The sequence below is a fragment of the Lingula anatina genome, chromosome 1 (genome assembly GCF_051362555.1).
Source record: "Lingula anatina isolate TDL-2025a chromosome 1, LinAna3.0, whole genome shotgun sequence".
Lineage (NCBI taxonomy): Eukaryota > Metazoa > Brachiopoda > Lingulata > Lingulida > Lingulidae > Lingula > Lingula anatina.
The window spans coordinates 37,333,678-37,360,233 of NC_141767.1; the positions used below are offsets into that span (position 1 = coordinate 37,333,678).

Below are 26,556 nucleotides of genomic sequence, written 5' to 3' on the forward strand. Positions count from 1 at the left end.
TTTTTTTTTTTTCTGCATCATCCCGCACCGGTCATAATATATAATATAGCTTCTGAATATTCCCACTTAGATTGTGGAGGAAAGATAGTGTCTTTTCGAAATTATGGATAATTAGGAGGATAGCACTAGATTGAAAAATGTATACATAAGTTTCCCAGGGTGACTCTCTCTCTCTCTCTGTCCACTTGAGCAGTTTTAATTACTTGATTGGGAAAAACCATACACCGATACTTCACATCAAAATAACCGGAAGTTGTTTGCCCGTGTAGATGCCCCGTCTCTGTTAACAGTTGGACGACAGGTCTCTCACTCGCTAAGCCAGGGGAGCTTGTTGACTAGAGGTTAGTTTTGTCAACTGTGAGTGATGTAGAAAACGTAAATGTTAATGTCGATATAGGCTTTTACGTCTACGTTAAACTTTGAGCCATTCACTACTGTACATCACCGTCACATGTACATGTAGATATGATGTCTTATCAGTTTTTTTAACCACTTTAACACATAGAAATACATTCAGTGAAAGAGAAAAATGATGCATTTTTGATATACAAACTTATTTGTCAAAACAGAATGTCACTTAATGTGTAATTTTAAAATTTGTTCTTTGAACCTTAATTGTGATTGGTTCCCCGTACAATTCATGATCACTATGATCAATGTAACAGTCTCTGTACTTAAATCCAAATTTCTTTGCTCTTGAACTAATGTCAATTATAACCAAAATGAAACGGCAACTTTTGGAATTTAATATGAAAAATGGACAGTTATTTTAAAAAAAGTATTTAATCATTAATTAAAAATAAAAATGAATTAACCAGAGTTATCATATTGACTGTTACATATTGCTAGTATTCTGAGTATATATATATACAGTATACACACACACACACACACACACACACACACTGTATACTTGCTGATATGGGTAGAATGCAATATAGTGCAGTAAGCAGTCACATAATTTTCATATTTTTCCTTTTAAGGGTTGTATGCCAAGATGCTGCATGCAGTATCTTTCATTGGCCTAGTGCAGTCCCAGTTGGTTCGCCTAAGTCAAAGTAAACATGCACCAAAGAAGAGCTCTGGACTTCCAAAAGAAGGGGTCATCAAGTTTGATATCGATCACAGTGATGCCATCCTCACTGCAATTGAAAGGAGGAGCGCAGATAGAATAAAGCTTGTTCGGGATTTTCTTTATAATCTACACTTGGTTGGACAGTATTTGTCAGGCCCCTACCAGGGTCTTGGATTTGGAAACGTCAGCGAGCTGTTACCAGTACAAGACCAGAGGGAGGACACTTTAAAGACATTTTGCATCACAGGAACCCAGACTGGTACAATTAAAGCTCTTGATTCTGGGAAACATTTTGCTGTGGTGACGGAGTATGATTTTGAGAAGTACAGAATCAAAGCTCATGGTTGCATCAAACCCAGCAGTGAAGCCATTACGCATGCTGCTATCTACGAGAGCAGTCCTCACATTCAGGCCATAATCCACGTCCATTCCCCAGTCCTGTGGCAGGCACTGTTATTATCACCAGATGATGAAGTATTGAAGACAGCCAAAGATGTGGAATATGGCTCGTATGAACTAGCTCAAGCCATTCGCCAACTTATTAAGGAAAATCAAAAGCAGGGATGGTTTCTCACAGCAGGCCATGATGATGGGTTATTCTTTTATGGACCTAATCTAGTCAAAACTCTGGAATTAACTCTCCAGGTTTATAAAATTGTGTTAAAAGTATCACCTGTAGTTATTCAAAACATGAAACGCTTGGTGGCCCGCTTAGAGACTTGGAACAAGTAACTCATTTTTCAGCCTGAATGTTGCAATATGCATTTAACTGGTAACAATTTGATATGTATCCATTTTTCCTGCATAAAAGTAATTTGCATCAGGAAGTGGTGTGATTTCAAGTCCAGAATTGAAATTTTTCTTTATGAATTGCAGTCTTCTCTCTGATATGTACAAATTAATTAATTTATTACTGTATAGGAATTTTCAGTAATAATTTTAAATTAAAACACCATTTATGTGTTTATGCATGTAGTTATGAAAGTTTTTTTTTTGTTATGGATTTTATAAAAAGGATTGTTATGCTGAGAAAAAATGAACGTGATTGCTCCACAATTCAATCTCTTTTTTAAACAAATATGGCTTTGCACAATTTCTGTGCACTGAAATTACCAAAAAATCAATAAAAGGGGAAAAGAAATAATGACTCAAAATTTTCTATTTTATACATGTATTTCTAACTTAATTTATAATTTGAAAAACAAAATGAATACACTGTATTTTTATCACAGATAAATTATCACAAAAAGTAAACCTTACTATATCTACTATGTATACTTTGAAACATTATTAAACATGCCACAAAAAGATCCATTATTACAAAAGTGTTTATGTATATAAAAAAAAACTTACAAAATAACTAGTATATTCAAACAACTGGAATTCTAAATGATTATGGAATGTGCATATATGGCAAACAACAATATGATATGTATCAAACTATGCTGCTACCATCACCAATTAAGGTAATGGTTTCAGATATGCTTATTTCTAACAGACCTACGCCCCCCTCAAAGGAACACTTAAAAAGAACTATCAATCACATAATGCTACAGAGATTTAAACCTCAAGGGACCAATTTATATATTTCCTAGTTCACATATATTTAACAAAGATCACAAGTAAATTGAAATATATTATTGTTTTAGGTATAATCATGTTCTATAAAAATATCAGAGATTTAAACCTCAAGGGACCAATTTACATATATTTCCTAGTGCACATATATTTAACAAAGATCACAAGTAAATTGAAATATATTATTGTTTTAGGTATAATCATGTTCTATAAAAATATGTTTAGCAGAAAATTTTTAATGTGCAAACTGCTTTTGTTCAGGCCTCGAAAAAGAAGAATCTAAATAAACTCAAGATTCTAGGACAATTCCCCCCCTTGAAAATCCTACCCCCCCCCCCCCCCCCCCCCCCCCCCAAGACAACACCCACCTCTGCAGGAAAGTGTTTTTGAATTATTTTTTTAGGGATTTATATTCTACTTGAAAGAAGACAAAAAAGAAATATAAACAAAAGTATTGGCTATCAATTACAAGTTTCATGAAGCTCACTTATGTGCTAAACAGACCTTAGAGGCAACCTTAAATTATAAGATGCTATATATGCAAATTTTGTAAATTTGCCATTAGGTGCCATTTTTTAATCAAACAAATACTACCATTTTATCTAAAAGTAAACAAATGTCACTTTATCTGCATTTCATTTGATGTTAGTTTTTCTTTTCTATCTGGTTAAGTAAATAATAATAAACTAGAAAAAGAAAACCAGATTTGAAAGTTGTTGCTTATTTATGTTAGGGGGTAGTGGTGAAACAATTAAAAATGACAGTTCATCAAAGAGCTACTTGGATAGTGAGATTACCTGTTTACCCCACCTCTAGCTGGAGATTCATTTTGATTAAAGGCATAATTTATAAATTTAAAAAAAATATCACATTCTTTATTTTCAGAATGATATTCATTGCAGGAGATTGAGGTGGTGGGGTGGGGGGTGGGGTGGGGGTGGGGGGATTGTCTGGGGGGAATTGTCTTGATACCCAAACTATGCTGTCTATATTGCACTTGTTACCAATAAGAATTCAATCATGCAACACTTAAATTTGTTTCTGCAGTGTCTGAAGATTCCATGCCAACTTCATTGCTATTCCTTAAGGTCTGGTATTCAGTGTCAACTTTGCTACGGTGTCTTGTTTTTTTCTTCTTTGACTTTCCTGGACTATGTATTGACTTTCCTGAAGCATCCTTGCTCTAGAAATGGATAATATTCTATTATTTAAAATTAAGGGACAAAAATTCTTGGAAATAATTAACTTCAATCTGTTATCTGATGGAACTTTTGTGGAACAGAAGAAATTGTGCTAAGTCAGATAAAATACCCTTTTCCACATATATATTTCACAAGCTAACACTTCCACATATAAAACATAAAATTTAAACCAGTACAAAGAAATGAAACTCAAATTAAGAAATATGGCAAATTATATTAGGAAACTGTGAGAAAAACCTCTTCACTGAATCAGTAGCCAATGTATAGGGAAACACATTCTTTGAAAAGTCAAAATTGATAACACCATCCTTATCTGAAGTCTTAATTCTACAATTGTACTAAACCAGTGAAAACTAGAGGATCAGAGAGGCGATACCGCCTCCAAATATTGTACCACCAGCTGGAGCAAACGCATTCGTATAGACCCCCACATACACAAAATAAGGGACACAGCCACCAGTTTTGTGCTTGACAAGCTGTAAAAATGCAATCAACAAGAATTTTTAAACTATTGCAAAAAATATATATGGTACAATCAAATTTAAGTTCTTCGTAAGGTAGGTCAAGGGTCAATTTCAAGGTCACAGTAAATTGCCAGTATATGACTTCCTATTCAAGTTCAAGAGTAACTATGGACCTATCTCTGTCAAGTTTGAAGTTAAAAGAGAAAGAAATAAACAGAGTTCAGTTCATGATAAAAAGTAGGTCAAAGGTCAATTTCAAGGTCACACTTAGATTGCCAGTATAGGACTTCCTATTCAACTTCAATAGTAACTATGGACCTATCTCAGCCAGTTTTGGAGATAAAAGGGAAGCAAAATTTGCAAAATTCAGTTCATGGTGAAAAGTAGGTCAAAGGTCAATTTCAAGGTCACATTTAGATTGCCAGTATGTGACTTTCTATTCAAGTTCAATAGTAACTATGGACCTATCTCAGCCAGTTTTGGAGATAAAAGGGAAGAAAAGTTTGCAAAGTTCAGTTTATGGTGAAAAGTAGGACAAAGGTCAATTTTAAGGTCACATTTAGATTGCCAGTATATTACTTCCTATTCAAGTTCAATAGTAACTATGGACCTATCTCTGCCAGTTTTGGAGATAAAAGGGAAGCAAATTTTGCAAAGTTCAGTTTATGGTGAAAAGTAGGTCAAAGGTCAATTTCAAGGTCACATTTAGATTGCCAGTATATGACTTCCTATTCAAGTTCAATAGTAACTATGGACCTATCTCAGCCAGTTTTGGAGATAAAAGGAAAGCAAAATTTGCAAAATTCAGTTCATGGTGAAAAGTAGGTCAAAGGTCAATTTTAATGTCACATATAGATTGCCAGTATATGACTTCCTATTCAAGTTCAATAGTAACTACGGACCTATCTCTGCCAGTTTTGGAGATAAAAGGAAAGCAAAATTTGCAAAATTCAGTTCATGGTGTAAAGTAGGTCAAAGGTCAATTTTAAGGTCACATTTAGATTGCCAGTATATGACTTCCTATTCAAGTTCAATAGTAACTATGGACCTATCTCTGCCAGTTTTGGAGATAAAAGGGAAGAAAAATTTGCAAAGTTCAGTTCATGGTGAAAAGTAGGTCAAAGGTCAATTTCAAGGTCATAGTAAGATTGCCAGTATATGACTTCCTATTCAACTTCAATAGTAACTATGGACCTATCTCTGCCAGTTTTGGAGATATAAGGGACTAGATGTTATAATTTTGGAGTTACCATAATGTGCCTTAAATTTCGTACAGAAAAAATTAATTAAAATAAAGAAAATGTCATTTTGGTCAAAATTCTTGAAATAGGAGGTGCTCTGAAGTTTCAGAAGTTCAAATTTGATGAAATAATGTCATTTTTGAACACAGGTTGTCTGCTTTGCCAAGCCTTATGTTTTATTTTTCCAGAGTTCAAAATTTATTATCCATTACCGTACTGCACATTTTGCTTTTACCACCAATATGTACTTTTTGATACAGCGTAACTTGAAAACCGTATGGAATACAAAAAAACCGAGACCACCCCCAGTGTTGGGCTTTACATGCTCTACAAAATGCAAAAAAGAATGGGTCTCTAGCATTAACGGTTCCCAAATTAGAGACAGTTTTCAGTTTCGGTATCTTATGGCCGCTACTCCCGTGAAAATGCACCGATTGACCCCAAATTCATGGAGATGAAAGATGACCTGAAGGGTAACACTTTCCAATAATATTATTGGTTAAGTCTGTGTGGTGTCTGAATAACAGGGCAAAAAAATTTTTTTTCGTAAAAAATTTCATTTTTTTGAAAATTTTGGCCCATTTGACCTTGAAGTAGAGGTCAAAGGTCAAATCCAAGGGTATATTTGAAATCTACACATATGACTTTTGGAAAGCCGTCTATAGAAAATTTTCCCATAACTCCTTCCGTAGGGTAGATAATTAGCATTTAATTTTGCCATTTTTAGACAAGGGTGCATTGCAATGAGTGCCACACCCAGACCCCAATACCGACAAAGCCCAAATTTTACGTGGAACAAGTTGAGATTATAGGTGACCTAAATCCATGAGATGGGTACGGGGGCCCTTACCGTCTAGGAGGAGAAGCGGTAACGGTAGCCGTCCGGCGGAGCCAACGGAGCCGGCGGAACGATCCGGACGGGACCGAAACCATGTGTACCGCCAGCGCTAACGCTGGTGGTACAATAAATTTGTCCAACCATGCCCATGCATTCACAAGTGAAAGGAATGTAGCTAAAAAACTTACACAGTACTTACCCCAGATTCACTATTGTCACTAACATGTGTCTTTTCCCCTTGTTCCTGAGATGCTTCTATTGCAGCCTTTTCTGCCATTTTTCTCCTCCAAGCCACATCAATAACATCACACAGAGAATGGAATTTCTCAGTGTTGGCTTCCAAGGTTTTCTTTTGCTTGAACCACTATTAATATTATAATAAAAAGAAAGTGAATCACATTTGAAATTTATGTGGGTGAGCAACTGAAGCCAAAAATTAAGAAGAATAATTTGATTACAAGAGTTGATACCAGTACATGAAAGACATATTGTATAATGCCAGAAGTTCAAAAATGACATACATAAAATGTCAATTGTGTCAGAATATTGTTGAAATGTAATTATGACATCAAACAAAAAATTGAAACTGTAGCTAACAAACAAAATACAGAAGTATTTCTTTATGAAAATAAACCATAGAACAGAAAAAGAAAGTCCATACTTTTTTCACTACAATAATGCCCATGACCAAATGAATGATGACTACGCTGCCAGTCAAAACACACACTGATATTAGATCAAACAACCTGGCTGTTGTCTCGGTCAACAAGGAGGCCACTGCATTCTGAACCCCCACCAGAAACTGTATTGTCATACAACTGATGACATAAATATCCTGCAGGAAAAAATTTAAAAAAAGTCAAAATGCTGATAATTTGAATATCTTGCACAATAAAATATTTTTTCAGGTATGAACTGGTGTTTTTTATTTTTAATCTTTAAGTATGTTAAATGGAAGTTTGAGTTTAAAAAAAGCTTTTCCGTCTTAAACTCATCGTGACAGACTCTCGATGTTATCAAAATACTAAAGTATCACTATTTATATCTAAACACTTAAGTTTTAATTGTTATAAAAAGGACTTTCAGAAAAATGTGACTTTACAAATATACAAAGTATTTGAAATGTATAATCTCCAAATCTTACCAAGTATGTGAGGTAAGAGACAGCTGGTAGCTGTTGCGACACTACAAACTTAAAGGCTACAGAGGTTAGAAGTAAGGTCAAGGTCACACCAAGCCTGTCGGCAGGAGCAGACGCCTCCACAGTGAATGAGGAAATGGTCAGCAACATGATACAAAACTGAATGAAAAATATATATTGATGTTATAGCTTAAGTTACAGGGGTTGGAAAGAGGCAATGAGGAACATAAAAAATCACAAGTCAATGCTTAAATTTTTCATTGTTTGGCAAGCAATGTGAACAATCTATAAATACTGTATCTGCTTGGGCAACTTCATGTTTAGCAACAGGTCAATAAAGTTATATATTAAAATCAAACAAAACTGTTTTAATCTACTCAAAAATATGCTTTATTATAACTTAAAAATGCTTCACAATTGATATTTTACAAGTTTCTGTACTCACCATTACCAAAATAACATTCCACATATAAAATCCTGGTTTTCGTTTGACTTGAAGTGTGATGTTGTACAGTGGATATTGGTTGTGAGCAGCTGATTTTTCCTTCCAAGGTGTGACTGGTTCACAGATCAGGTGTGGATATAGTTTCCATTCCTGCTGCCCTGGAGATAGAGGAATAAGTTGGTTACAAAACTGTGCCATCAGGTGAATTCACAAGACAGTTTAACAAACAGTCAATGCGTAAAATTCAATTTATACATCTGTATGTTAAAACATCTATTTCAAAAGCACTTTGTTCATAGTTTATATGTGAAGGTTGCTAGAATATTGTATTATTAATAGTATATTCACAGTGATCATTTCTACTGGAAATATCTTGGATTGACATGTATTTCTCTTGACATAAACTGATTGATATAGTAATAAATATTGAATTAACATAATAATACAACAAACTGTGGTAATGGCAGGGATAATCCTGGGCCGCGCGATTGCGCCAAATGCGCGAGCCTTTTCTCAAAGGCGCAAGTAAAATTCTAACTTGCGCCATTTTGGCGTGTACAAATAGCAGATACTTTTTTTTCATAACAAAGATCTCCCGAGATAATGATGTCGCTCGAAGTGCGCACAGCGATGTTGCGAGGGCTGACATGTGACCCGTTTCACAAAAATTTAAATGAAAAACACGTAATGCTCAAAACACTGAAAACCGGCCGCGCACGGACCTCTGAGAACACCTAACTACACGAGTTGGGTAAACAAGTATGGCTTCTCAGTTCAGTTGGACCGCATGTTGAGTAATCGATAAGTGAAAAGGAGAAATATTCGTCTGTTTTTTTAGATGAGTGCTTTTAACTAAAATTCAACAGACTTTTTTTTGTAATTTTGCACCTTTAGCGGCGCTCCATGTCCTTAAATGAGGGACAACATCGTTTTCAATATGGGAATTGCGCAATGGATGCACAGTCAGGATTTAAAACTGCCCATCATTATATCCACCTAAAGGAACCAGCTTAGATATTGAAAAAAATTGCACTTTTTTGAGGTGGGGTGGAGGGACTGTGCAAGTGGAAATAAGCTGGGGGACAGTTGAAACTTGTCAGCAGTAAGCCTGAGCGGACAGGTGCCCTGAAAAATAAGCGTTAAGCCCTGCAGCAGTGTAATAGTCACAAATACTTAATGTATAAGTACATTAATCGATATGCCAACTAATTTTAGTAACGTTATGTAGTTGCTTGCTAGATTTTTATGTAAATATAAATATATGTAAGACGGGTTTCTCTCAGCTAAGATCATTGCTTAATTGTTTTCAGGTTAGAAAAGAATGCAAATATTTTGAAAAATAAAAATTCTTTTCAGAGCAATGGCCTTTTTTCACAATAAAATGGGAATTATCAACCTTTTCCATGCAGTGCTATTACTCAGCACAGTACAATGATTAATTTTTGGGACAGTACAATTGTTAATTTAGAAGATTTTTCCACCCACTACAATTATTTAGAACTCAAGAGTAATAGCATCAAGCATTTCTTTCAGTGTTTTTAATCATATAAAAATATTGAAATATAATGAATTTTCGCCAAATAATTCACGGCACACATTTTTTTAAAATGGCCCACTTTTTTTGACCAAGTGGGCCAAAATGGCCCAACCAGATTTTGACCCAGGAAGATCCCTGTAATGGTGAATATGAATATTGACTTTACAAAAAGAAATACTTAATTTTGCAAACCTGAAAACTGGTCTGTTCTTATTGCATCTTTAATGCTCATATCTTTCTCAAACTCTATTTGTTTGATGGGCCAATCTGATGACAATCGAATGGTTAGATCCTAGAAAGAATGAGAATATATTTGAAAAAAAGATCAAATTATTAAATTAAAAAAATTATATTTCCTACAACAGTACATTGAAATATTGTACAAATGTACACAAGTGCTGTGCTTTTTTGTTTTTGTTGTTACTTTCTTTTTTAAAGAAGATATGCCATCAAAGATAACATATTATTCATGATTTAATCATTTGGATAAAAAAATACAAATTTTCTCTTTGAGTATTCCTGATAAATCATACCCCTCACTGTGAGTGCTAGGGGAAACACACATGTGATTTTGTTTTGTAAGAAAAAAGTAAAAAGAAACTGCATGGTTGCCTAAATGGACTATTGGCCTTAAGGCTGATTAATCAAAACAACTTGCATATCTTTGATGATGCATTTTGTAAAAAAAAAAAAAAAGACTGGTTATTTAAACTAAATTACATCCTGGAATCATGCCATTCAGTTTCCTTCATTGCAATTTGCAAATGTCATGAAAGGACTGGCTCCATGCATTCTGGGTAGTGCATACATCACTAACTGACCTGATGACTTCTACTGACCTGATGATCAAATGGAAACTCATTCAATTCCAGATTTTCCTTCAAAGTAACAGTCATACGCATACCTGTAATGTAAAGAAAATATATATATTTTTATAATACCAAGGTATAAATGTAGTTCTCATTTCACACAATTCAGTAAATTTTTATCAACAATGTGTGCTTAGTATCTCCATATATTACACCAATATTGCTTAAAACTGGTTGTGCTTAACTTTTCTGCTGTATTACTTATTACAAATGTTAAAAGAAATATCACATAATGAATCCAATTAAAGTACTGAATGAACTCATTTACTTACTAAATCTGACCTCTGGTATGTCATCTGGTTCTTCATATACCAAGAAGTGTTTTATTGTCTTCTTCAGTACAGCAACCTCATTCAGTAAAGTTATCCTTGGGTCCCAGGCTTGTGACCAGTCCACCTCCTGAAGTAACATTAAAGGGATTAAAACTCTTTACATGAGATTCAAATTCTACAATTAATACATTGTAAACAACACAAGGAAATGTAAAAAAAAATTGCATGGCAGTTAAATGTTCATCCCAGTATGGGCAGATGTTGGACCTTCATTGATTGTTACCCTCTATAATTATCTCTTAAGAGATTATTACTAAAACCAAACTCTTAAAAAAATCAATTTACTTTGAATGTCCAAAAACCAGGATTTATTAACCATTGGTAAGTATGGGGAAAATTGTCCTTTATGCCAGGAAAATTTGTCTTATGGCACTCACCCCGCAAAAATGAAGAATTGTCATCCCTATAAGCTATTAATACAATATTTTCAATATTATATCAAAACTTGGGAAAACTGCCACAGTGAACTGGCTTCTGCTCCATACTTAGCCTGCTGTACTTACTTCAGGTAAATGTGAAACAGAAATTAGGTACCACACCAGGGCAATCTTCAAAAACTTTTTGCAATTAAAAAAGGCAATATCACTAACATTACATCTTACTACAAATAATTACACATTAACATTAACATTGCTATGTTACCTCCTGCTTCTTTCCTTTTAGTGTAGGTTCTTTCCATATTGCTCTCAAGTATATGTCCACTGTAAATTCCTGTTTCACATTGTCTATGTCACCCACGGCAATGATGATGACCCTGATGCCTACTTTTACCTGAATATAAAAAGCACACATAATTTTGTTAACATTGGAATTATTACACAGCTAATTCCTTGCTCTTTTTGTCCCACCCCATAAATTCCATCAGATACAGTACATCATACATATTTAACAACATAAAAATCAAATGAAGTGTGCTTAATAGTGCGTGTGTGTGCATGTGTGTGTGTATGTGTGAAATAAAGGTAAAACAAAAAACTTAACTCTTTTGCAGTAATTTTCCCCCACCCTATAACTTTTATGTCAAAATTAAGTTATGTGGCGACTTTTCATCAATGTCTCTGCTATTCAAATGGATTAGTTTACTTACTAATTTTTGTGTATTTATTAAACATTCAAGCTCTTTGACCAATAGCATTACGGCAAATGGCCTCAGCTCTCATAATATCTGGATGGCATAAAGTTTCATATTTGAAAATTGTTAAATTAGTAAATTAATTGCCCTACCAATCTATTTGAAAAGGGGAGACATTGTGATAAGTCATCACACAAATTAATTTAGAAAAGAGATAAAAATGAAAGAGTGGTGGTGGTGGAGAATTTTTTAAGTTTTACTTGATAGTTAGGACGTAGTTCCATGCGTTGTGGTTTTTTAAATAGTACAAAAGGAATGAAACTTCGGGCTACTAAATACGAATACTATGGCACTAAGCATGGATTGAAGGCCTACAGTGCATGTACATGTAACGGTACGTACCTTTTCACCACCAACATCTTCTCGCGAAAAATGGAATACTTCTTCCTGAGGTGTAGATTTGGTGTTACTTTGAATATCTTCTAGTAACTTTTCTATCCTTTCTAAGCGACCACAAACTTCATCTATGCGCTCTGTTTGATCCATAACGCCATTTACCTACTCAAATAAGATGCGAGTGTTTGTTTCTATGCGCCATGTTTGGTATCGGAAGTAAGAAAGCTGGTAATGCGCATGCTCTGTAAAATTAAGGGCATTCTCTTCTTTCTGAACACTGGGGTCGCTAGTAGTCTGTCACAAAATTATTGTATCGGCCTCTTCTTCAATTTTGCAACCCTCTTTGATTTCAGAGATTAGTTTTGGAGAGTTATATTGATTTGATACACACTGTATTAGTCTGGATATACTCTTTTGAGGTGTCTGTCTGTCTGTCGCCGTCAACATATAGGCTACAATTAAGTAATTAGGCCCTATTTGTTTTACTTTGAGTGGCTTTGTATTTTAATACAGTCAGGTTCCTCTTGAAAACCAGCATGTTTGGAATACTTCTTACAAGCTATATTGATATACAGGTATATTCATTACAATATTTTAATATAACTTCAAATTTGTACAATGGTTTAAAACTTTTGTTTAGGAAAAAAGCAGGTTCCTTTCGAAAGTCAGCAAGATCAGAATATTTTTAATTTTTTTCTTTTTTAGTCTAGAAATTATTACAAATTTTTTTGGTTGTTGGTGTTTGTATATCTTATTTGCCAGCTTCGCTCTCAAGTTCTCTTGATCTTTATCATTTCCCCTTGTTTGATTATTATCCTATGTGTGTGTGCGTGTGTGGTGGTGGTGGTTAAAAAAATACACATTTCATTTTTGTATACTTTGATAAATGTTTTTATCGAAAGATTTGATGAAATTCGACATTTTTAGAGTAGGCCTAAGGAAAACTGGTACAGTAGGCTGGTTAATTTTAGCGTTTAAGGGAGTATTCCCAGACATTTAGATCGATCTATCAACGTGGGGAGTCTCACTAGCTTACTGTCAGATAATCCGGCTTAAATGTCCGTCCCGCCTACTACAAGCTGTAAGGGGGTAATAAACTTTCGTGCCCGCTCGGCTGACAGCTATTTAGCTTGAACCCCCAGGGAGTAAGATCGATCTAGTTTGGATCGATCTAATCTCTGGGAATGGGTTCTAAGACCCTATATACCGGTACATGGGGCTTTAGGTTTAGTTACAACCATTGCTAAAAGATCGCGCAGCAATCGTCTTCACCTGTTGTTCGATTCAAAAGGCTTTAAGAAGCACGGGCAGTTATTTTGGGTTAGAGTTCCACATAAATATATACTCAACATTAGATTTGAAAATGTGTGTGAATGGTGACGGAAATCCAGAGCTTTATTCGGTCATGACAGATGGGAAAGACCGCGTCACGTTACCCGGTGACAACTAGTACTCCCTTTACTTAGGACCTCTCCCCCCCCCCCCCAAACAAACAAACAAACAAACAAACAAAAAAAACAAAAAAAAAAAATAAATAAAAAAAAGTATGATCAGCAAAATGAGGCAAAACCTAACTCTTTTTTCCACTTCTGTGCCCTACATATAACAGAAAATAGTCTACAGTTTAATATTTGCCTCACTTCGCTGGTAGAAATCTATTTACCCTGGCGTTCCCTTCATGCACGCTACATGTAAGTAAAATCCTTGATCTGTCAATGTATTACGCATCATAGGGAAAAAAATACCAACATGTGACCAAGGGGCTCTTATGCTCACATAGTCCCTAAGATACATGTACGGCTCGTAAGAAAATGTGTAAAAAGTAGTAAAGAAGTGCTAATATCTATTATTTCGGAGTTCCCCAGAGTGATTTCCTCGGAAAGCGTCCCACAGAGCGAGTCCCTATGAAAGTCCGTTTACGTTGTTTACGTGGGTTTTAAAAAATGTTTTTTGCCTGGGGCCTCTCAGACCGTCTTGTCAGATGGTCATGAAAGAACGTTGCAGACCGTAGTCTTTTTCATGTTTTCATTACTGAGCTATTCTCTTTTTTTTTCTCTAAAATCAAACCCCAACTCTAAGACAACATTTTCATATCTCGTCATTTGAAAAAAGAGTAATTCAACTTACTGAACATTAAACATTTTGGTTTCTACTTCATCCAAAAAATTGATATAAAGATTATTAGTACAATATTTAGTAGAAATAGCTTAACCGGCATTTATCAGTTGAGCGTGCGGTGTACGATGGCTTGGACGCTTGATGAAGCAAGTAGTCAGCAGTCTCATTCTGCTCTTTTGCAGTACGGTCAAGTCACGGAATGCTCGAGTCATGCCACTCACGGTTTATTAAGATCGGTCTCCGTTGAACGAGCCATGTAAGCTATCTATTTTTTTATATCGAAGCAAAGCTGCGTTTCTCATTACAATTTGGACATAGATTCGGCGAAGATGTAAACTGCAAAGGAGGTCTAGAAAGTAATACTATTTGATATTTACTGGGGTTGCGGAATAAAATACATGTAAAAATGACGTTCTGCATCCATGAACTACATGTTATTCTACGGCCTGTACATAGTCTTTAAGTATACGATTAATAAAATGAAAGCACCTAGTGGCCCCTAACTTTCGATTAAGAGGTGTCCTCAAATTGCCCCTTTTTCGTCGAGCCGGCCAGCAGCACTATCAATCTTATCCTTTTATTTGTAATTGAAAATTGTGGTTTTGCTCTGAATGGCCTGACCTCTAAAATGTGTCAACCACATATAGAAAAATCGAAAGTGCAGCGGACCAAATTGTTATCACGGTTAAACAGCTGATACATTTTCATAGTTCATTACAGATAAGATTTATTGTAAAATGATTTAAGAAAAATATGCTTTCCGATATATTTCCAATGGGGCACGAAACCCTCACTGAATTTTCACATATACAAGCAAACACATAGATGGACCTCCGTATTTCACAGAAAACAGTTTGAAGGCAATGGATTCGAAACAAAGACAAACGACATTGAAATTTATGGATATTTGAGAGAAATACTTGCATCTTTCCACTATAATGCATCAAAACGAAGTGTTTCATTTGAGTCTACTACTTGGCCATATCACAAATATACAAAGGAACAATTTGATGTTACGTCCTTTCAACGGAATGCATTATTTTAGTGTATCGAGTGACTTTTCAATGAATTGAATTTCTTTGAACTCAATGCCGAAATTTTTATACATTTTCAGTAAAGAGAAATTAAAAAGAAGATCCTTGATGAGTGAGAGGTTATCAGATAAGGACATAAATCATATACATTTTAGATTGCTTAATGAAGTGCTACACATGTATCATCAGACTCTCCATTCATTTCAAGATAAGGACATGCTTGAAAATATTCAAGAAACCATCCACTAAAAGCTAAAGCCAAATATATATACTCGATAACCAAGGTTAGCTTCACAACACACACGCACGCACGAACGCACGCACGCACGCACGCACACAATATGTTAAAGGAGTATTAAACGAATCAAAACATTTCAGCCTAATAAAAACGTTTTCAAGGACACAAGGGTTACCGAACCATGTATCCGTTCGTTCAAGCATCCATTGCGACTGAAATCAAAACGAAATAGGACATTTCATCTATACCGGTGTTAAAAGGAATGCAAGTCCTAGGAATGGAAGTCCAGGCTCCCGTGTGATTAGTATTAGGGTTAGTTGGAGTATTGGAGTTAGAATATGGGACGAATGTCACCTGTACAAAGTAATGGGAAGCGGACTACGGTTCCCAGCGGACTTGCATTCCTGTTACACCAATGGCCTCTTCATTAGTCAGATTAGTCTAGGTCCATGCAGTCCTTGCCTACATGTACATAGAACTGGTGAATTCTGCAGCATCTGTGAAAGAATCGATAGACTACTCATGGAACAGGGTAGTGCTGTTTCATTTAGTTCAGGGCGGAAATTCCAATGAGCAGTTAAGTATTATATGATTGATAACGCGACGTGATTCCATATTCAGCCCGCGTGATTATAAAGACAGATTGACGGCCATTTCTGATCGCATTACACACCTGTATACTTTTTAATGCCAACATGAAAGAAACATCGGCGATGGGAAGCGCTCCCCACCTGGTGGAAGGGGGTCATTTACATGTTGTTTTGTGCGAAAAACCGGTATCACGTTGTAACTTAACGCGCGCACCGGACATGCACCCCGACAAATGAACTAGTCTTCCTGCTACTTGCTGAAATTATGCATGTGCATGTGTCATGCGTTCATATTTGCACCGACTTTGCGTCTACACTTGATATCTGAATTAAATACAGCTCTATGATAAACGACCTTACATATGCTGGCGATTCAATTTAGTTGGTAATACTCGTGTTATGATTCCTCTCGTCACCCTGCATTTCTGGGGTCAGAGGGCTGGTTACAACATTTTTGAGGGACAAGCTTGATGGCATTTTTTTAAAAAAATAAACATTATAATTAAGACGATAACGTCAAGTTAATCTTGATTTCTGTCTTATATATAACTAAAGAAATGTCAGATGCCCGTCTTTATCGTTCACTATCGCAGTGCCTCATGTGTTGAGTCACTTTCTGTAACATTAACGCAGATTTTGGTTCCACCCAATTCCTTGTTAGATGAGCCATTTCCGATAGGAAAACCGATTTCTTCTGAATATTTTATTGCAGGATCGTCTATCTCCGTGCAGTTTTGATGCAGCAATAAAAAACCGCGTGTTCATAAAAATTGTGATGGTTCGGTCACGTGACACCTTGGAATGAAGATTTGCGGGGAACATAATCGGGTGAGCCAGTGTTTGCATACGGGTCGTGGCTACACATTAGGAAAACTTAGCTACTGCGGCTGAATCAAGAAACGTTAAATAACAAGATGAGCGGCCTCATTAAATGCGCCATTATCCGTTGTTTACAAACTTCGGACAGCGTGAAGTAAAAAGGCATTGACTTATCAAGTTGGGACCCTTTTTCTCTTGAGCAGAGAAAAGAGCAGGTGGAAATTTTTCGAAAATCTAAGAACATATAAGTATGCCGAAACGACATATTTGTAGGCAATTTACAGCGAAGGGATAATCTCAAATTATCCATCGATGTTGCAGGCAGGATTCAGAAAACATCAATAAAACTTGGCAAAGTAAGCTAAAAAACAATCGACGATCAACATTTCAACGGAAATACTTTATTACACTGAATCGACTGACAAGGACAGAGACGGTGAGTAGAAATTGTTCAACAGTATTATATCGAGTAGAAAAATTCTTGTGCTGCTAATGATTTTCTCATGACGATATTAGGTGCTAATTGCTGCCAATGAAAAATCCAGCTTGAGATTTATAGTGTTATAAGGATGCATAAATGTTGTAGAATGGCTGGTCTATCTTCCATATCTTACCACAGGGAGCCATGTAAACGGTGGATGGCTTATACGTGTGAGATGGTAATTGTTTATAATCTGCAAGATAATGAATTGTAACGTTCAGCATACACTTCCTGATGGCTGGTATGTTTTAGAGTAAACGTATCGAGGTTGATACACGTTCTCCAATTATCACTCATCATAAAAAACGGTATTTTTGCCAGACATCATGGGGTTTTGCCTGCCTTCCTGCGGATACATAGATTAGGAACATTATAACTTATGTGCAGTTACGCGAATGTTACTATATAATGCTAGAAGCCGATAATATTCAAAGTCAGAGTAGTTTAAGCAACGAAGATGAATGCCGCTGTCCCTATAAGCCGCCAGAGTACAAGGGGATACGCGATTTAATATAAAACCGTTTAGTGTGCATTGCGTCCCGCTTTTACCGAATTCTCCATGCTGAACAAACTGGTGTGCGTTAACTTTTTAATCTACTCTGTACTGTATATACTTTTGCTGTAGTTGTTTGGACCACGGTCAGAAATTTCGTAAAGACGACCAATATATTCACACGACGGTCTTTTCTTCTCCAGACATCCCTTCCGTGATTGCGACATATATTTTAATGTGCATTCAGCAATTAGTGGTATTTTTTTTTTTTTTGCACCAAGAGGGGTAAAGCGCTTCACCTGGGCTGAATCTACGAAGTAAATGGCAGATTGAATTAAATGTACAGAAACGAGTGATCGGCTGTGCTAGATAAGGACATGAGAACATTTAGTATTAGCTACTGGGTGAACATCGGTACCAATCTTATTTCATTTCGTTTAACGTGGTCTTCACAGTCTTTAGACGAAAGCCATGGGTATAGTTGAGACAGGAATAAGTTTCATAACAAGACGGCCTGGACTGGCTCTGGTCAGTTTAAAGAGATTTATGTGTATAAAAAGTCTGACAGTTATCATGTAGACGGTGTAGAACAGAGCTTGCCTGACTATCTGTTTACACGCCGTGCCGCATTTCGCCCGCTTCGCCCTGTAAACAGTTTTCTCTGTGGGTGTATGTTAACATATTTGCACCAGGAATGGATCTCTGACAGTTCAAAATTGATCGCTGACCATCAAAATTCTCCACGATTTCATAAATCACCGATTATTAAACTCAAAAGCAACCTGGCTATCTTAGATGTGGAACGCAATGAATTGGTAGGCGGCCGTTTTTTAATTGAATGTTGTAGCGCACGCATTTGTTCTCGGGCCACATCGCTAAACTTGAACACCGTGGGCACATACGAATGGCATCATTTACTAACACCTTCTCCGTTACATAAAAAAGAATCTGTCTGATTTTAACTTAATTACAGCAGGTGCAGTTTTCTCTCTTAAAATAAGGTCTCCTCTTTCTAAGAGACCTACTTACATACGGCCGCAGTAGAAATATTCAGGTTATAATTAGAAGGCTATCATAGTTTCTTCAATAGTCTTTTAATTGTTTTTTATTGTCAAGTCGGTATTAGTGTTGAAAGGGGTGGGTTTGAGTTTTCTGGCTATTATGGGGGGTTAATTCGTAGTAATGCTATAAAACTGAACGTGCAAGGAAAACCTGAGAGGACTAGTGCCTTTGACAAGAGAGACATAATATCATGCTTTGCTTAATCAGCAGCCCCCACTAGGAACACCATTAGCAAATGAGCGCGACCTCCTCATGTCTTACCTGTACATTCAACACGTTCTGACATAGCTGTTATGTGAAGTAGATCCGCTATTTTCGTACCTGTTAACGAATATAGAGCATCATAATCTACAGTGTTCTCATCAAAATAAATAAATAAATAAATAAAGAGTATAAGTTGGTGTGCAGGAAACAAGTTCTCAAACCCGACCCACATAGAATGTCGCCAGCTCATTTTTCCTAAAACAATTTTCTAATATATTTCCCTAAAATAATGATCGTTTCCCTTGGTTTTCATGGGATATAGTTTTTGAACTAGAGGCAATAGGAATACAGTCAATATCTATGCATTTAGAAATAATATAGGGCCTACTGTATACTAGCTGATGGTAACTATGTACGAGGTTAATATCCCAACAGGCATTATGGCGTAAAAACCTTACAATTGTTGTGGATACAGTAGCCTGTATATAATCTCAGGGAAAACCCGGCGCGACCAATAATTTGTAATAAAGCTGTCTTTCTTCCACGATAGATGAGGGTAGCATGCCCAGTAAAAGCAGCCTGATGCATAAAACAGTCACCGACCCGCACTTATCTTTTCGAGTTCGTTTTTATGTCGCAATTAAAGACTCGAGACTTAAAGGCGTGGAGCTAGCCCAGATCTAAGGTTACTTGTTCAATGTCGCCTTTATGGTCAAGGTTTATTAAGACGAAGTTTGTGTTCTGGTCGTTATGCACGTTTTACAAACTGATTGTCAATGATAAATAAATAAATAAATAAATAAAAAATGAGCATACATGCATGGTGGACTGATGTGAATGAATAAAACATTGTAAGATATAGGTTAATACGATAGTTTATATATATATTAGACATGTACACAATGCAATAATCTAGAGAGAGCACACGCTGCAGTAAAACTTTCGTCCTTAAGTTTAATCTCTTGTCTCTGGTCTCCCCGTCTTTTAGTGTCGGAGTGACTATTTATGCTGAACTTTTGGGTCAGGTCACCATCTTTGATATTCGATCCGTATAGGATACTTAGCTGTAATCATAACTTATACTGGGCTCATGGTCATACACTATAAAATGTGCACGTTAATAAGATAATATTTTCATTTGGAATTAAGAAATAAGAAACACTCGTCTGTTATTATTACACAGCTAGATGGTCACCTTAAAATTTTTAGATGGAGTAGCATTGCCAGACATTGGATTTCTATGTAATTTCGACTTGCTTTGCCGGTGGAAAGATGAAAGAAGAGGCCTCATCACTTCGAATTCCCTATGTAATTTTCTGAGACAACGATGACATTTAGACGCGGAACTAAATTCAGCCTTACATCATTTTAATGATAAACCAAGGACAAGGAAGCGATACATTTATTGCCTGTTTGCCTGATTTCTCTCCAACGGTCTTAGTTGATGTTATTTATAAACAGAGCTGAACAGGGAAATGTAACACCGTAATTTCGAAGATTTTTGGTAGTCAAATTGTTTTGCGAAAGTGTGCCGCAGAAATGAGAGAGAGAAAGAGAGAGGGGAGGGGTAGGCGCACATTAATGAGAACAATGCAGTAGTAATTGCAAATGCTTGATCACCTTTCTATGTACAGACATTACATGTCTTGCACATGCACTCTCTCTTCGCAGACGTCTATCTACAGTTGATTTTTTTTCGCAAATAATAAATAACAAAAGAACACTGCTTTCACCGCGTGTCTGATGCACCTGCATATTAATACAAAGCCCGTGACAAATTTTTTGTCTTACCCCTAAGCCCTCAATATCTCGTGCTGTACTAATTTGGGATAGAGGGCGCTTTGTTTCAATCTGAACTGAATTGCAAGTATAAATCATAGCCTGTGGTCAGCTGGGGTTGTCTGCCAAACAATTTGTTACATATTGACATAAATACCCACAGGAAATGTATTAATTATATTCCGGTCTGTTTGATTAGGCTGACATACTTGGTAAGAGCCATTTCAACAGATTAAAAACTCCAGCTACATGTACTTTCAGACGGATCAATGAGAGACTCCTGCATTGTTCAACTTGTTCCACCAAGTTACGTATTTTAAATCTTCTAAGCCAGAAATGTGTGTGATGTAGACGACTTTTTGTAATACAGGGGTATTTTCTAACATAAAAGCTACGACTGAAAGTACCTCCAAAATATGGTCAAAGACACAAAAATAAGATTTGTTTTTTCATCCCTATTTGAGACGGATTGTTTCTAAAACTTGGTTAAACTTATTTAGACTGGTTTGAATTTTGTATTGATTGAAAAATATATTTGGCCTGCCACATTATGAGTTCAGTGCGCATGTTTTAGACAGCCCATAAGGATTTCATTTATAGCGAAATTTACGATGCAGTTCTACTTCAGCGACAGTCCTGAAAACTGTTGCTTTTAACATGGCTATGTCAATATTTATTAGTCAAACACTCATCTGCAATGCATGTTCAAGTATTACCTGCCCATTTTCATAAATTCGAATATTGGCTCTTACTTTAACATAGGCAATTTCAGTCTAATACGATCCGGGATAAATATGTGGTAGTTCCCTAAAACAAATTAAATATACGACAAATTAACTAATTAATCAATTAACTAATCAGCATTAATCGTTTTTGGTCTTATTGTTAAAAATCAGAAATCAGACTATTTGCTTGAAACTTAATGAGCAAAGAATATACTAATGTACACCAACATTGTTTTCCTTGTCACAGTTTGTGAAGTTTACTGTCTGTTGAGTCTTCAATATCTGTAGGGCGAAACAGAAAAAGCCATGATACTAACTAAAATATTTTAACAGTTAATTAAACTAATTTGTTTTGGAGAACAGATCCCTAGCTTTACACATGCGTGTCGTGTGCCTTTTGGGGGGGATAGTATATTCAAATTTGGCGACAAAACTTTTTTCAATTCGTTCATTTCATCCCGCATTACCAGAAACGAATCTTCATGTTATACTTATTGATTTGATATATCGTGATTAAGGCCATAGCCTCGACCTCTTAACGTTACTTATGGTTATGGTCATGCAGGACGACAGTAAACGAATCGTTTCCAGTCGACAAGATGTCTATTAACTCGCCGACCTGAACGCTATAAATCAGTCAGCGAAATCACAGACGGAGCAATGAAGTTTAGAAGTAGTGATTAAACATTTGCAAAAGGCGCGCTGGCTGAGGTGTCGTCAAGGGATGCGACTTTTTGTTTTGTGGTTTATAAACGGACAAAGTCGTGTTGTAGGGAGCTACATGTACACGTAATTAACGGCCTCTGTAACTTGGTATCGAGTTACACCAGGAACACGGATATGTTCTTTACGCTTGTCTTTTACTAAACGATCTACTGCTGGGCTTTGTCAACAGTTTTGATAGTTTTTCTATTCTAAAGCATTTGCTAACTGGTGCGTGTATTTAGCTCCAGTAAGCCAGGGCCTCTATTTCCGAAATTTTAATGGATTTACAGAATCAAATTTCAATTAGACCGTCGTCTGCCTGGTTGAAGTGACTTAATGAAATCTACCCATGTATTTGCATTAATCTAGACGCAATCCTATCTATTGAGAAGGTAGACCCAAAAGCTTCACTGTATCTTGCTGCAACAATAATTCCTTTAACTGCAACGCTTGAATAAGCGCCAAAATAAATCACTTCCGAAAGTCTGCTTACTACTGCTTCTATTGCCTTTGACATATCGAAGCTGTTCAACTAGGAATAACACCTGCTTGATTATAATGTTATATGGTAGACCACACGAAACTTTAGCGTGCACCTGTACTGTGCTTTCAGACCCATGTCACTTTGCTTACTGCATCCCAAGTTATTTTCTAATTTTTTAAAAATACCAGTCACCATTACAGACTTAGAATAGAAACTATTTTGCATTTTATGTATGAAATTAAGCACACCTTAAAATGTATGTAACCAAATAAAACAAAATGTATGCCCTGACAGTAATGATAATGGGTTTGCCGCGTGATATGACAAAAAACAACATAGTCATATATATTTCAACATTAATTTGTTGCGCGAAATTGACAAAGGTGTGTCTCACACGTCAGGTTACCGCCTGGTCTAGTACACAGCAAACAGTACTTGCTCACATCTAAACAGCTTCTATCCATTCTCTCAATTTTGAGATGAGAAAAAAACGTCTCCGGAAATGGATTTTGTAGACACAATGACCCTAGTCTCTTATTTTTCTACTTTACGTCTCCAAATTGCATTTAGCTGATAGACACAGATCATAGACTCCTTATGTCTGTTACGTAACCGTTGCGTCATTGTTGGTTTTGGATAGATTAGTAGATTGATTCTGCCGTTCAAAATCTCGCCGAGAACTTCCTCAACTGAAAGGAGGAGTCTTTTGATGTTATTTCTCGCAATTACTATCTGGCGTGTACCATCTATGCTTTACGTGCTGCATATTCATTTCCATTATAGCACGTTGGCATGATACGCGGCACTAGACAAGGCGGTTGGAGCGACATGAAAGTAAATTAAGTTGGCCTTTCGTACAGAAGGTACGACTGATAAAATATACCTCCATACTAAGGGCCAGCAAACCGAATTATACCATCCAAATTACATGTATTAACCACGACAAGATGAAGATGACTGAGCAAAGTGCAATAGAAAAATCCGTAGCGGATAAGGATTATTATCAAATACGACCAAAACCTGAAAATAGCGCTATACGCAAAAGTCAAGGTAGGTCAGCTAATATCTTGAAAAATTATGATAGTCCAATGATGATGTTTAATGTTTGATGATATCACTAGCCATCTGAGTGCAGTTTGTGCTGAAGCCTCCTTTTCTTGTGAACAACTTAACTTCGAAGGTGAAACGCATATCATTAGTCCAACTTTCTAATGCAATGCATGCATCTTACAATCAAGCAAATTGAGTCTCTAGACTTAAAGATGTCTAATTTGATGAGCAAATGTAATCAATGAGTGTTTATGCCGGAAGTGAACAATGCATTAGAACAGGCCCATGTCTAGAATGAGATGCTAGTATTTACCTCAGCTGGTTCCTCCTTAGGTTTGAAATTACAAAACGTAGAGATCAGAATATCCCCATCCCCCCCTTTTTTAGATGTTCTTATTCTTTCCTGTTTTCTCGGCAAAACTAAAGCTTCTAAAACTTGGGTTTAAACTGTGTTTACTATCTAAAGTTAGACATTTACTGTTGCAATGACATTGTTTAAATTACTATAAGTAAATAAAGAAACATGGTTGACCGAAACATGGTTTAAAGTAGTTGGGAGGCCATCTTAGTTTCAAAATAATTCACCTTTTGAGGGAAAAAACTTACACCACATTTGGAATCAAGTTGCAGCATTTCACGCGGTATTCAAAAGAACTAGAGAACTGCCTTCACTAGTATTTCTCTTGCATGCACACAAACAAATGAGTCTGCTTTCCAGAAAACGGTAATCCGAATTTTCTTGTCACCTTATTAAACGGATGAGTACTTCGCGCCTGTTAAGTAAAACCTACATGATGCAAAAGACATTGAGCAAGTGGTGTCATTCTACTAAATAAAAGAGACAGCTTGACATCTCGTGAGGCTTACGAATCAAGCGAGATTTGACGTTAAATATGTCAAGTTGCAGAATAGTTTTTTACTCTTCTTAGCACAAACACACGAGCTGTATAAATGTGACTGCACCAAGTCGCTCTGGTGTATTTTTTCCAAGGAACTTATCGCGCTGAGGTTTATACCAGAGAAACAAGAAACTGTAGGTATGGTGTCTCATTTTTTTTTCCTTAAGAATGTGTTTCGTATCTGTAGATAATCTCCCACAACAACTCTAGACCGACCGTTTTGTGATATGACATTTTGTCTTTTCTTAACCTGTTGTGATATATTAAGTTGTTTGTGAATAGTAAATTGCAATATTTTTCTGTGCATTTTCTTTTGGAAGTGAGAAGTTGAGTAAAAAATACTTTGAACTAAATTGACGTTGAAGCTATTTTTAACCAATATACTTACATGTGTACCTCTATATCGCTGGTAGCATATCATGCAAGCCAGTTAAAACATATATGTACAATGTATATGATGGTCCTGCTGTATAATTCAATAGCTGTTATGTTTTAAGTGGATAATAAGGACGTGAAACAAATTATTTAACGGTAATAATCAATTATTGAATCATCTCAATCAAGGTAAACGGAGGTCCTCTTAAGTGTTGGTGACAGTGTTAAGTTAACGACAACAACCAGTAAAGTCAACTCCTTTGACTCAAGATGCATTTGTTTTCAGGTTGCCTAACTAGGCCCTATTATCATTTCACGTAACATAATTTTGTGTCTTACATGTAATTTAAGAGTGGCATCTTCGTGACTAACCCAGATATATTATGATGGTTGTTTATCATCGGCAAATCAAGGTCAGCGTGCTAAACTTACGTAATAATACATATGATTGTGATTCATTTGTGCTAAGCACACGATTCTCGTCCAACTTCAAATGCGTGTTTCATTCTAGTAACATGCGGGATTACACTATTCACGAATTCTGAAAATCAGTCGAGATTTTGGTGCTTTCTGTCTTGGCCAAAGTCTAGTGAATGCACCAAAATTTTGAATAACTTGCAGAATTTTTATACAGTATACATAAGTTGAAACATTCGCGAATTAAAAAGGGATTCATTGTTCGATGTATTTCTTCATATAAGACTTAAACATTGGTGCTCCATTCTTTAACTTTACAAACCTTGATCTGCTAATGTTGTTGCAAGTTATGCCATAAACTTGCTTTGAAATCCACGACATAATTAGACAACTGATATATCAATATAGGGAATTTCGATGTTTCTGTCAAATTATTAACCATACCAAATATTGTGGATCAATCCAAGAATTCAAGGTTCAGTGGAATGGATACGGACTTGCCTATTGTACATTTAATTATTGTCAGCAAAATTGCACTCTTTCTGTCCTGTGCATCTTGACATTCAGAATTCCTGCGGACATGAGGGGACTGGACATTGGGGACGGGACCCACATTGATGCAGCACCTCTCAGGGGTATTGATTTACGATAGGGAGAGGAAGCCCAGGCCTGCTAGATGCTCTAGATGTAATGGATTCAGAAGGGCATTGAGATATGAATGCATGATTTGTGATGTTAAACCAATTTTTCCCTACAAATTAATCTTCTTTTCCGGGTTGTGTGATGGTATGCTGTGACAAAATATCAACAGGATCGAATAAAAGGTGGTTAGGAGTGTGGGCGAAAAATACCCACGGGCAAATAAGTAATTAAAGGTTAAACAAGCCCTTTTA

The 26,556-nt window shown here is 36.2% G+C and overlaps 3 protein-coding genes across 4 annotated transcripts in view; 2 read left to right on the top strand and 1 right to left on the bottom strand.

Annotated features, from left to right (window-relative positions):
- The first annotated feature begins 18 nt into the window (after positions 1 to 18).
- LOC106180155 (uncharacterized) lies at positions 19 to 2,960 on the top strand. The gene is made up of 2 exons (XM_086999735.1): positions 19 to 341; positions 984 to 2,960. Exon 2 carries the CDS (start codon positions 998 to 1,000, stop codon positions 1,805 to 1,807), a length of 810 nt encoding a protein of 269 aa, XP_086855861.1. The 5' UTR covers positions 19 to 341; positions 984 to 997; the 3' UTR covers positions 1,808 to 2,960.
- A 599-nt stretch (positions 2,961 to 3,559) lies between these two features.
- Positions 3,560 to 12,418, bottom strand: LOC106180157 (gamma-aminobutyric acid receptor subunit beta-1-like). Its single transcript, XM_086999713.1, has 10 exons — positions 12,197 to 12,418; positions 11,365 to 11,493; positions 10,663 to 10,789; positions 10,361 to 10,425; positions 9,714 to 9,813; positions 7,985 to 8,142; positions 7,543 to 7,698; positions 7,060 to 7,233; positions 6,598 to 6,762; positions 3,560 to 3,836 (listed from the first exon to the last, which is right to left on the bottom strand). The coding sequence occupies exons 1-10, from the start codon at positions 12,338 to 12,340 to the stop codon at positions 3,672 to 3,674; spliced, it is 1,383 nt and encodes a 460-aa protein (XP_086855839.1). The 5' UTR covers positions 12,341 to 12,418; the 3' UTR covers positions 3,560 to 3,671.
- A 4,582-nt stretch (positions 12,419 to 17,000) lies between these two features.
- The window catches only part of LOC106158035 (octopamine receptor beta-2R), a 43,876-nt gene continuing 34,320 nt past the window's right edge, over positions 17,001 to 26,556 (top strand). Inside the window, exon 1 of one of the 2 annotated variants that reach the window (XM_013533870.2) lies at positions 17,001 to 17,425. The gene's annotated coding sequence lies outside the window, so the exon portion shown is untranslated. Of the gene's footprint in view, positions 17,426 to 23,749; positions 23,973 to 26,556 lie in introns of those variants that run through there. The other variant, XM_087000496.1, reaches the window with a different exon arrangement.